General features: G+C 47.2%; 1 protein-coding gene across 3 annotated transcripts in view; it reads right to left on the bottom strand.

Moving 5' to 3' along the window:
* Window positions 1–13,374, bottom strand: part of GLT8D1 (glycosyltransferase 8 domain containing 1) — a 112,613-nt gene that overhangs the window by 34,777 nt on the left and 64,462 nt on the right. For all 3 annotated transcript variants that reach the window (XM_069643167.1, XM_069643169.1, XM_069643168.1), the window contains exon 6: window positions 6,042–6,126. In XM_069643167.1, the coding sequence (XP_069499268.1) occupies window positions 6,042–6,126 (85 nt within the window). The remainder of the gene's footprint in view (window positions 1–6,041; window positions 6,127–13,374) is intronic.

The raw sequence follows: 13,374 nt of genomic DNA, 5'->3' as shown, positions 1-13,374 counted from the left end.
AAAACTGTGTAGTACAAGCTTATACCAAAGGTTGGGTTGCCTATACCTGTAGTCATCATTGTTTGTAGTGTTCCCAGAGGGTACTGCATACAAACTTTGCCTAACACCCACATCTAAGGCTTTGCATGTTGCCTTAATGCTTGCATGGATCCAAATCAATAAACCTCCATTTGGTCGCCCCCTCACGGATCTAACTGCTGGTAAGAAGAATGCCCGGTATTTGGGCATGTGCACTTGAGAAAGGGCCCAAGTTTCCTGTAAGCAGATCACCTTGTAATCATTGATCAGGGCTAGCTAGTCGGGATCTGATACATGATAGTACTGTGATCTCATCAACTCCTCTCTGGATCCTAAAACTGTGCGCAGAGGGACTATATGGGGGGTGCACCTCCACTGATGCTGGGCCCACAGTAGAATTTCCAATTAATTCCCGACCATGCTCAGAACCATTTGCTAAGCCCCCCCTAGGAACCCTCCAATAAACAGGACCAGTGCCAAACCCCAAGAGGAGTCACCGCCTCCATGCATCGATACACGGTATCCAGAGCGCCCTGGGAGATGGCTACAGTAGAGGCATTTAAAGCAACTTCCAATGTTTCTCACGAGCAATCCAAAAGGAGCCCACTTGCCGTCAGGTTCTCAGCCCGCGCCCCAAGAGATTGAGCCTCAGGGGGCGATAGATCTAAAAGAACCCCCTCCACAGCCCCCAAGACGACTCGAACCATGAATCATGCAAATGACAATTTTTAAAAATGGCATCAAAACGGACCATAATCCCTTCGCAGCCAGTGCTTCTTTACAGTTCCAAAGACAAGTCCTCACATGCAGGTTAATAAAGCTAAATCTGACACTGCAGCCACCACAGAACATACAATCCGACAGAATACGGCAGGTCGTAAAAATACTACTCGTCATATCATTAACCCCCAAAATCTCTGATAGTGCTTTAACAAGTGTGCATTTGTAGGCATTTTTATTCACATGTGTTCTCCCTTTAAAAGTACATATTATATTCATAGACCGCCACCCCACCAAAAGATCAACAGTGCCAACACTGGCCAGGGAAGAACCATGAGCCACTCCCGTTTGTCACTGCAAGAGGCGCTACTGGAACCCCCAAACATGTTTGTGCTCCTTGGCAGTCTTTGCACAACCCAAGCGTTCTTCCGCCGGGGATTAAGTTGTAGACATCATTGGGCCAGTGGACAATGCTGCACAGACACATTCCAAAGACACCACCGAAGACGGCTTAACAGGTGGAGCGGTGAGGGACACATTGGGTCGAGGAGGTGCTATGAGCTGATGTGTGCCCCATTCTGCGGGAGTTTGCGTAGCACCATCCACACCCCGCAGCCCAGACACCACTCCACCTGGTTTCATCGACCAGATCAAGGTGATTGCTGAATAGATGTTGGACAATTTGGCCAAAGACTCCAAACATTTGTCCATGCGGCCGGCCTCAGCCCTTATTGGTCCGCTCAGCCCCCGAACGGCAGCTGCCAAGTCCAAAAGTCTCTTGTCCAGGCACGCCAATAGCGATGAAAAAGGGGAGAATGTCATAAATGAATCTTCAGAGCCCAAAGTTACGTGGCTAGCTGGTGCCAGGTGTTAGGCAAAGTTTGTATGCAGTACCCTTTGGGGCCACTACACACAACTAGGACTACAGGTGCAAGCAAACCAACCTTTGGTATACGTCTGTACTACACAGTTTTGTGGTAGCGTTGCTGAGCAGCCAGGCTTATCTCAAGAGGGGAATGTGAGCTGTAAAGATGTTACACAGACGTCTAGAATTACAAGAATTCAAACAAACTCTTACACTCAAGGTTTCTTGGTAAAACACTTACTAATTTATTTTACAGTCAGTTATAAAACATTCACTAGAAGGAGGCAATCTATATCACAAAAGAATATACTTCAATACTTCACACTGTCAGGTTCTAAAGCATTTAAACTACTTTGAAGGAGGAGCAAAATGGCATTCAGAGCGTTTGAAGTAGGAGCAAAAAGGCATAGGTTAATAAAAATAATATTAGTTATTCTTAAACAGTGCAAATAGTTTGAGTTCAGCAGAGAAGTCAATTCAACGCAATAGGTTAGGCCAAAGTCAATGGGCTGAAGTCTTGTATACGATAGGCAGATCTGGTAGTTAACCGGAAAAGTCATTGCCAAAGTTCTCAGAAGTAGTTCGTAAAAGAAAGGTTCATATGTTGGGTCACAAGCTGACTAAGCCTGCAAGTTGCCAAAGTTTCAAGCACTTTCACAGTGAGAGGCAAGTCCTGTCGGTCGGGTTTTCACAATACCTTACAATGAAGAAAAAGATGCAGCTGAAGACATCTGTTCCTGGCAGTTCCTGCAGATCTTGCTGTTCCTGAGCCTCAGTCAGGGGGACAAGAGGGAGGATGTTGGCGGCCTCCTGCACTGCACGGATACTGGTCAAAAAGCTGGCAAAGGCAAATCTTCAATTCCGGTAGCTGTAGACAAGCACACAAACTGGTGTCCCTCTCACTGGCTATTCGGTTTCCTGCAGCACTCTGAGGAAAATACAACCAGCTCCGAGAATGGTATCCAGGTGGCTTGCGAGTTGATTGGTCCCACCAACTCAAAGGGAGAAGTCGCCTTTGCAGGGCTTCTCTGTCGAGATGAACTTGCCGATTTGGACCGGCAGCAGGGCTTCACCAGGCAAACCAACGGTCCAGGAGTTGTAGCAGCCGTCCTCTTCCAGCTCGTCTTCGGTTCTTTCATTCCAGTGGTCGACTCTGCCTTCCAAGCCAAGAGATTCGCCTTTTATTCAGTTCTCTCCCATTCATTCCAGCCTAGCTGTCACTCACCCAGCAGGGTGGCTGTCCTTGCCGGACAGTCAGCCAGCCAATCACACCAGAGTGCATTTGGGTCTCCTAGGAGACTAAGCACAGGGAGTTTCGGGCACCTCCCTCAATTCCTGCCCAACCCAGACACTCGGGCACCAGAGGCAGTCTTCAGTCCTGAAGCCCACCAAAGGCGTAGGAACAAAGGGCCCAAACCCAGTTTGGCACGCCAAGACAAACTCTACAATGACCTTTCCAAAAAGAAATGGTGAAAAAAGAAGACTGGAACCTGTTTAAACAAAGGAGGCTCAGACGCCATCTTGAAAAACATGGCTCCCGCGATTTAAAGCTACCGGTGTACGCAGTCGGGAAAAATCATGGTAGTAAAACCACAGCCACCAGCCATTTCATTCGAAAACGGTAGCATTTAACTGCTACATGAGGTTCTAGACATAGGGAATACTAAGTAACCCCTCCAGCACTCTATTGTAAGATACAGTGCGCTGGGTCTAGGATTTTGAAAAGACTAGTAAAGTCAATTTCACTTTACTTTCTCTGGGAAACAGTAGTTGATCCCAGAGAAGGTATTTAAACCTTGGGACAGCCTAAAAGCCTTCCCTGTGTCACTGCACTGAGGGTGCTGTGTGACACATGAAAAGATGATGCCAATGGAGTTGTCTAAAACTCCACAATCAAAGACATTCAAAATACATGAGAGAGTGGGGGAAAAAAGGCTCAGACTCTCTCCAGGTAAAAAGAATCAAGTCCTCACAAACTCCCCACTCTCGGCTATGCTAGGCTCGGTGTGCCCTACCTCTAAAATAGCGTTCAACGGTGTGGGGGCAGACTCCAAGCAATTTTCCACATACAAACGATCAATAGAGCGCTCTTAGGCCTCCAAAATTGATCAATCAGATCTGGGAAGGTCATTTGTCTGGCGTGCCTCTGATTGGAGCCAAGTATTCTCATAGTCTTACTTTCCTTAGAAACTATCTTGCCATTCTAATATAAAGTAGATAGAAGGATAACTTACTCACCTGTGAATTGGGTTCCCCTCTTCCCAAAAGTAATGCTGCTGCTTTCACTTTATTATTACTGTTAGGATAATTGTATGAGTGTCCCCTATTGGGTCTTACTTCCCCTGACTTGCTGTTAGCCTGTCCATTAAAAGTCTGCCTAGGTTATACTTGCCTTTTAGGTTGCTGATAGCTCCTTACAAAAGTATATATAGAGGTTTTACTTACCTTGAATAGCTGTGTGCCATCCAAAAATAAGTTAACAAGTTATTGCTTCCCTTAGTCTGAACTGAAAAGCAACTGTAATTGAATATTACACCCCAAGGTCCAACTCCCCTACAATAACCGTTATCCTGAATAAGAGTTTTAGGTTTTTAATGTTCCTAGAGTAAGCGTTCCACTATTCACAAAAAGTACATTGTCCAGCTGGTTTACTATGTGATTTGTTGCCGAGCATCACAGTACAACTGTTAGGGTCTACTACCCTTATATCACTGAAAGTAATCTGAAAAGTAACTATTTGCTTTGACTTCGCTAGAACTCCTGTTATGTGTTCCAAATAAGGTTATATACTTTGGTCTGTGTACCTGCAAGCATAGCGATGTGTTTCTCTATAATGTGCTTATATGATATGTGATAAGTGGGCCTACTTGTATTTAAATAAACCCTTTATTTTTACAATACATTGTGGATCAGTGGACCGTTTGTATTACAATTTCACTTGTACTGATTCTACAGCCCTCTCTCCCTCCTAGGATAAGCCTGACTGCTCTGTCTACGCTACCATATACTCAGGTGGTACGGCCTTATACCAAGATTGGAGTCTTGTACTCCCTCAGCTGAATGGTTTCACCAACTCTGGACTTCAGAAAAACTGTCTTAACACTGGGAGACTCACAGGTGGAGATATTTTCACTCAAAAAGTAAATCTACTCGAACACTGGAAAGCACTCTGGGAGATATACACAGGTTTTTTGAACCGGTGACCCCCCTACCTTTTTTTTAAACGTCCACAGTTTTCAACCATACTAAATAAGGAATATCTGCAACGCTTTGTGCACAACTTGTTTATGTGGTGCAAAACCGTCCAGCGGTTTTAATAAAGCACCTTTTTATCTATGGCAAAATGAATGGCAGCAGGCCAAAAACAGTTTATTTTGTTTTCTTAAAATATGTTTTTAACCATTTAATGAATTGTCCCCAAAATGTCAAGTTTTCTCAGACATGTGTTCTTCTTGGGAGATTCAGCCAATTCTCTCCAGCAAGTCAAAAGCTATTAGCCATGCAATATTGGAAAAAGCCCATGCAAACTGGTTTCATTTTAACTATACGGGATGTAGGTTAAGATGAGTCAATTCATTGAACAAATCCATGAAATTCACTTCATTCTCGTGGAATCTGCGATAAAGTGGCGCAAATGAGCTCGCTCTTCGTGCATTACAGATTGCGAGAGATATTATGCGCCAACGGGCACAGTCAACACATGCCCGTATAGGAGTACATGCTTCTCAAGCATTCGGAGCCTGCAGGGCCGGTTTGTTCGCCTTCCTGGCAGCAATCGGGACAGGCCTTCGCTTGCCACCATTTGTATCTTATGCACCCACGCGTGGGCGACCAGGTCTGTCTGTAGCGCATCATGCCGGGTTGCCAGGGTTCCATTTACAGCGGTCTAGAGGGCCACCCAAGCCACAACTACTATTAAGTTGCTCCCACCAACAAGTAGTGGCCAGACAGACAATTGTGAGAGAATAGTCCCACAGACCTCGAAGAGGCTAAGCTACATCAGTTCAATTTGCTAAACCTAAGCCCCATCAGGAGAATAACTAGTCTGAGAAGAGAAATGCAAACCCCCCTCGCCCCCCCCCCCACCCCCCAAGCAACAAATTCACATTCTAGCATATCAGTTTAGGACTTTCTAAAACAACACATCTGGCAATTAATAGAGAGTGCGTGGAATATAAAAAGGTTGAAAAGTTGTCAAAAACATTCATACATTTTGTCAACCTTTTGTTTAATTTAGCAATGATACACTTTGGGCTAATTAGTGGGTGCTTGGCTGCTGGTGCAAAAACATGTCTGATCAGCCGCATTAACATTAAGAATGATCACTACAAACTAAGACAAAACATACGTCTGGATTCACATCCAGGTGTCGCCACTATATGCCCCGGTGACCCACCCCGCGTGTGCGCCCCCACTGCTAGAGAAGCCATGCTCTTACTTTGCACTATGATGTCGTCGTCCATGTAGATCGCCTTCTCCGCGTCAGGGACCATGTAGGGCAGATAGTATCTCGCAAACGTCAGCTGGGAGACGAAAGAACAGGCCATTAGCAGTCCCAACGCAGACACAAAAGAGAATCACAAACAGAGGAAGAAACTCAGAGCCCACATTAGCAGCCTTTCATGACAGCCCCAGGCATTAGCAGGATTGTGTGTGTAAAGGCATGGGGGACTCCTTAGGTCAGTGCAGGCTCACAGCCACAAGCCTTTTACTTGATATGTGTGAAGTCAGGGCTTTGAGCTCAAGCTCAGGCTCAGAATATTGGCATTGAGCCAGGGCTCCCTGAAGGAAAACGAGTGCCAATACTGCTCCTGAACAGTAGATGTCACTGTCAGCCACGCGTAGAACCAGAATATACGTTAAAGAAATGTGCTGGGTTTCAAACGCTGAATGGAAATGATAACAGAATACATTGTTTGGTTTTTCTTTTTTTTAATTTTTTTACAGCACATACTAAGCCATTAGAATGATTTTAATTTGTAAGAATCATGGACTTCTTTCAAAAGAACTCTGCGAGTGCATGATCCCCTGACCTATTCTGAGTTAATATCCTATTTTATAATTGAATATATTTAGTTTGATCAATATTTATTTTTACACACATTCATTATATTTTAATACTTCTTTTGTAGTAAAATGTACTCTTCATTACACACATGAAAACTTGATTGCTGTGTTGTGTCTGTGAGGAACCCGAGGCCGTCCACACTTATTTTTCCCCTGTAGCCTCTGCTCGGGTGGCCTGGGAAAGGCCATCGCTTTTGGATCCTGAGCCTGGGGGTGGATATGCGAGGGAGGATCACCTGGGTGGAGAAGACTTGGGGAATGGGAAGAGGTTGTTCTTAGGCGGGACATGGTATCCCCTCCCCCCATTTCCCATTCACAACAAAACCTCCATCCGTCAAGCCTTTATAGGCTTTCGTCAGCCTTTTCCCTGGGTTTCCCCAAAAACATTCCCCAAAATACACTAGTATGCTACTAGGACGAAGAGGAGGACAACTAGGACAACACATCCTCATTTTGTTAAAGCAGACACCTATCGACCCCAGCCAAGTACTGAGACGAGGAGGACGACAACAAGAGTGAATCAGGACTACTGCGTTAGTGGTGAGCGGTCTAGTGCTTTTTGGAATATTTATGGAGGCGGGAACTTTAAAAGGTGGAATCCAGATGGAAATGGAGTCAGCTGAGTGAGAACGCCCATGAACTGCTGCGTGTGGCAGGTGGAGCGCTCCAGACACGTGGAAAAGTGCAGAGATTATGCAGCGGGAAGCGAAGGTATAGGACGCTGGAGGCCAGCGGCAAGTCGCAAGAAGGAGGCCGAGGGAAGCGGTCGTGTGGGTCCTGAGTGGAAGCACTGCTGGGTGAGCGCGAGCCACAGAAGACCGCTTGGAGTAGATGCGAGGAACAGAACGGGAAGACAGAAACCATTGGTGGCGTGCAACCAGCAAGGGAACATCGGGTTGGCAGGCGGACATAAAAAGCAAGAAATGGACACTGATTTAAATGGAAACACGCATTGCTATTTAAATTAAAGCAGATACAGCATTTTGAATACCGAACAAAATGACAGCAAGTTGTGAACAACCTTGAATCTTGAGGAGTAAAAGAAAGGTTGAGAATCTTACAGAAAGGACGTTTGTGAACTGTATTGAAAGAATAAACTGCATTACATGAGAAACCAAGCATTGGCAATAGCCAAAATACAAGTGTATTAACTAAGAAACAAGTGCTAGCAAAGTCAAGAGAACACACAGAGTTGAATGTTATGTTAAAGGTATTTATATAGTGCACCGTCACCAACGGAGTTGGTCTCCAGGCGCTCTATACACAAAAGTGGGGAGGTAGGTTAGTGAGTGAAGAGGGAGTAGGAAAGTGAGAGGGGGTGTACTGTTGGCAGCTTCAGTTCGGTTTTCACCGTGCGCTGAACTTAGGAGTGCATATAGTATTGAAGCGAGTCCTTGCGTGCTGTTGAGAGAAATCCAGCATTGGCAAGAGCCAAGAGAGTTCCAGGTACTGTATGTATTAAAGCGACAAGCATTGGCAAGAGCCAAGAGAACATAAGCAAGTGTAACAAGTGCATGGTGGCCACCCCAGCCACGGTACAGTGTCAGGAGGGTGTGACACAAGTGAATGAAGCAAGCATCACTGCTAAAGAGAGGCTGTGGACTGGTGTTAATGGAAAAGCAGTCAAGGAGGGGTACTGGTTGCATGTCCTGTAATGGCTGGACCATGTGGTCCAACAACTGCGCCTAGACCGGGGGCCCCTGAGTGGAAAAGCCACTGAAAACACCCATAAAGAAGCTTGTGTTTTGCAATAACCCTTTTGGTGATCTTAAAGTCAAGTGTTGTTCACTTTTTGGAAAGGAAACCCCCTGTGGTGTTCTGTTGAAAGCTGGAATATTTGAACTCTTGGGGGGAAGGGCACCTGTTATGTCTTAACTTTAGGGTAAAATATGCAGGCAGAGCCGAACGTGGGTTAGATAAATATTTACTGGGTTTAAACTTCAGGTAAGTACATGAAGGCAGTTAAGTGAAATATACAGGAAGGGAGTGACATCCACCAGCCCCCTTGTCTATTCAGTTCCAGGTCCCAACTGCTTTTCCTGGAACACTATGCACACTACAGTCCTAACATTCCACACCAACACTCTAAACAGGACTTAAGCAAACACACCATGGACAGGGAGCAAATCTAAACCAACCCTTTGACACTCTTGCTTCCCTGGGTCTCCTATCCCCCTTGGGTCAACCTGTGTACCCCTTTCCTTGGTTTGTGTCTTCGGGTGTTACAATATGCCATCAAGGCATGAGGAAGGGAGGGGAGGGAACATCCCCACAAGGGAACGGGGGATATGTGACTTCCTCAGATGATACTGTGTCATCCCCCCAAAGATCGCATCACCCCATGTGGTCCTCTAATAGCCACCCCCAGGGTCAGGATCAGGCAGTGGCTGCTGTCCCCTGGCCAAATGAGCAGATGCTACCTCGGGGAAAGGAGCGATGACATCATCAGATTGACTAAACAACTCATTACAAATTACATACTCTGCTCCATAGATAATCAGCAAATGACTACCTCTCTCATAAGGGTCATTGGTAAAGGTACACAAGAAGGTTAAGGAGGCAACAAGCTGGCCATAGAGTAAGATACACTGAAGGAGCAGGATGTGGCTTCTTGTGGAGACTGGCCTGGGTGAGACCTAATATATGGCCCGGGCCTGATACAGCTGTGGCAGAGGGTACTTGGCAGTGGTGCAGACTCCGGTGTGTATACAAGTCTCTGGGGGATAGGTGTGTGCATGTGGGAGGGAAGTGCGTGTGTTTTGCCATCCCCATGCTATGGCCTCTCCTGCCTTTGTCCAAGTTCCCACCAACTCGCTAGGCTTCCATAACCTCCCCCCCACCCTGCCATTCTTCTCTTGCTAGTGTCTCAACCACTAGTACCCGGAGATCTGTCATCCAGGTGGCCAGGACACGGCCATCACTATTGGATCCAGTTCCTAGGGGTGGACCAGTGGGAGAGGATCACCTGGATGAGGGGTCTTCGAGGAGTGGAAGGTGGTCACCGAAGGGCGAGACGTGGTTGTAAAGACCGTGGGGGGGGCTCTGTACTTCCGCTCTCTCTCTCTCCCCTCTACCATATAGAGACCCCTGCCAAGATTCTCTAGTATTGGTAGACGTAGTCGAGCAATTAAGGCCTAGATTCTCAAGAGGTGATGCGAGCTGATTCATAAGTACAGTGTAGTCTCCAAGCACCCACAAAGGAATGTCCACACACTGTATCGATCAAACACAGTCTTTATAGAAGTAATATTCGAAGTGGTGTACACGAACACGATAACTCACTTTGTACGCAGAAATCAACAATGGTAAATATATACAATTCTAAAGTGGTACCACTAACGTTATTAGACCTCATTAAAGTGCATACGGTCAGAATGACACACAGATCAAAATAAAGAGGAATCAGCAGTAGAGATAGGAAGGAAAGCAAGATGGTGGAGCAATAGGCAGAATACCGTTACACACAGCTCTGTGTGGAGACCCCCCACCTGGGAAACCTGTAGAAGAAAGATACAAGCCCAGTCCATATATTGTTCCCACTAGACTTTCCAATAGTTTGCAACCCCAAAGTACTTAGCGTTGTAGAGTTCCGCGTTGGGAAATCGACGGCCCTTCTTGAGTGTCCTCCCTTTCAGGCAGTAGTCACTGGTCGTCGAACATCCGGCGAAGAACAGGTCGAGCTACGACGGTGAAGTGTCCGCGACGTTCCTAGCGGTGCTTGTTAACGGGAAAGCATAAACGTCCTGCAAGGAAGAGGTGTGCGGGGCACCTCCATGTCGATAGGTCTGGACCGCAAAGAGTTGAAGAACTGTGGCCCAGCAAGGGCATCGAGTCATCGGCGTCTGTGGTCTTTGGGTGGCGGGAAACCCACTGGTGGATGCTCTTCAGCGCTTCGATGGTCAGGCCTTCTCCGGCAGGATACAGCGGCGACGATGCGGACGAGGCGTTCTTGAATCAATGAAGTTCTTAGGCAACGGGAGCATGGCGGCTCCAGTTGGCGACGGCGGTCGGCAACAGTGGCGGACAACAGTCCGGGCGCTTCTCCTTGGAGCTCCGCAGCAAACCCTGTATCGGGTCTGCAGCCTGTCGAAGGTCTGTCTACCAGGGAGCTTAGGCAAAGATCAGCTGTGCACGATGGTCCCTCGTAGCTCGGATAGAGGGCTCCTTAGCAGGTCCTCTCTCGGTCAGTCTTTGCAGCACAGCAGCTTTCAGATTGTGAAGGAGAGCAACAGCAATTCTTTTCGTCCAGCAGGGCTCAAGGTTAAGCTTCAGTTACTCCAGTTACTCGTTGTAGTGGACTTCAGCTTCCGAACACGATTCCTAGCAGTGAGAGGTCCCCAGATATACTGTTGATCTCCCATTCATTCCGCTGGGTCACACTCAAGCATCCAATCACGACTACGGGCATTCATGCAGGCAAGCAGCCAATCAGGCACACGGTGCATTCAGGCCATTCATTTCTCTCCCGACACTCACAACAAGTTATGTGTATTGGGATAAGTACCGAGCCATTCAACACTCCAAGCTCCATTCATACCGGTTTCGGGCAGGGCTGTCTCAACCATTGTGTCAAACACTAGATACTAGACAGCCACAAAAGAATGCATATTCGTCACACACTCCATTCACCCAGGTCCCACCCACAGGCGTACCCACAACATACGGTTGTTGAGAAGGCTCCAGCCAGTCTGGTCGGCACTTCCCCACACTACCATATATGGAACTTCCACCCAACAGCTAGTCAGGGGGAAGGGACAGAGGCAGGGCTTCCCGGGACTTCGGGAAGATCAAGGTAACAGGTGATGGAAGGCAAGGGGCCATTTTGTCTCCATCCGGAATCTACCGATTCCAATGACATGGCCTGGGCATCCCAAAATGGAGGACGCTCAGGGCACCAGTCATTTCAGCACAGAGCTGCCACCAGCCTGTACCCTGCTCTGTGGGTCACACACAGGTGCCCAAAAACATACACTAGGGGCCCAGGGTTGTACCCCTACCCATGGGTGCCATAAGGGTATCCCATGGGTCTCTTCACCAAACCAAAAGAGAGAGAGCTGCACCGCCAGGAGTCCCACACGAACTCCTGTGCGGAAAACCCGACAGAACACACGATAAAAAGCAGTAAAGGACAAGGATGCGGAGGCCCTGTCCCTCCGATGTATTTCCATCATCACAGTGGTACCCCCTTACCATTAACACATTTTCCCCATCCTACCCCGTAGGATATTTAGAATCTCTACCCCCACCCCCTTTCCGACACAAACACTTTCTTACACCGTGAAAGACAACGGACTAACTTCAGAGCTGTTTACCTGACATGTCTCAACACAAGGGTCAGGTAGAGTCAGGCAATTCACAAAAACTACACACACCTGACGACCCTTTCCCTTCCCCATAGGGATATAAGGCGAAACACGAGAGCACACTTTGAGCAAGGCCAAACGCACGAGGAAGCAGCTATTCCAGGACTGCAGTTTAAAAGGAGGACGAAGGCGGCGAGACCTGAAAGGATGACAAAAGGGAAGTGCCCATGCCCTTTTCAACCCAGACCCGCAAAGCCTCCGTGAAAGGAATCAAAAGACCGGGAACTACAGCTAGTGTGTGGTGTGTCAAATGTGAGCAGTGCACTGGGCCCTCCCGCACTGATAGCCAAGGCAGAGAGATACGCTTGCTACCATAGTACCGTCCTCGACTTCAGAGACAAACGCAGACGAGTTCAGCACAGCCAGCGAGTCGGAGAGAGCTGATTGTAAACTGGACTGTGTTGAGCCCAAGGTTGCAAATGGCAACATTGTATGAACAAAGAACTTGTGAACAAAGACCTTGTGTGTGTTTGAGCATTTACAAAGGTCCATTGAAGGATAAGCTCTCAGATAAGCTGCAGAGTGGGCAGGTGCCACGTGGGCGCTCATTCTAAGGACTCTCCCTTTGTTGAAACTACAAATACCAGGAGGCCCTAGGCGAGGCCGGCGTGAAGTGTTGGAGTGGTCATACAAGGGTCAAGTCAAACCCCTTGAACAATTGAAAGTAACTGACACCTTCACAAGAAGAAAGGGGAGTAAATCCCGCATTGTGATAAAGCAAAGTGAACTGTGTATTTGGCCAATGTGAACCTGCTGAGGGATGCCTGCGAATCGGGGTGGAGCATAGTACACCCGTGAACATTGTGTCAACAAGAGAGAACCCTACCGAGGGATGTCCAGTGAGTGATTGTTTAAAAAGGCATTGAGACTCTCGAATATTATGGATGGTGATATTTTGAAAGGAAGGCCTTTGTGAACCCAACTGCGGGAGGCATTGTTGAAAAAAGGATCAGAGTCCGTATGAGTGGGATCCTCTCTTGGACACTTGGCCCCCAGAAGGTCCTGGAAGCGTTGAAAGGAACTGTAGCCTCGTGCTGGAGAGGCCCAGGAGTGTGCTGTGCTCAGGAGTCTCACCTTGTCCCATGCTACAAACGTGGGGAGGGGAGACCCCAGCTATACCATCCTGATTTATTGTTTCAAGAACACTCCTTTCTTTTCCTGTGAACATTATCCCACACTATTTTGTAGCATAGCGGTAAGGATTGGCAATAGGTTTTTTTGGTATAGGCCCTTTTTATTTGACTAGACTCCACTTGGACTGTATTATTATTATTTGATGGTTGGAGCTTGCTCCCATCTTAGAATTAGACGTTTATATCACCCATTTTACAGTTTAACACT

This window comes from Ambystoma mexicanum, chromosome 2p, assembly GCF_040938575.1.
Source record: "Ambystoma mexicanum isolate Mex_15411 chromosome 2p, UKY_AmexF1_1, whole genome shotgun sequence".
Classification (NCBI taxonomy): domain Eukaryota; kingdom Metazoa; phylum Chordata; class Amphibia; order Caudata; family Ambystomatidae; genus Ambystoma; species Ambystoma mexicanum.
Note: the sequence above shows the minus strand (reverse complement) of the source record. Positions and strands in the feature narration are given on the sequence as shown.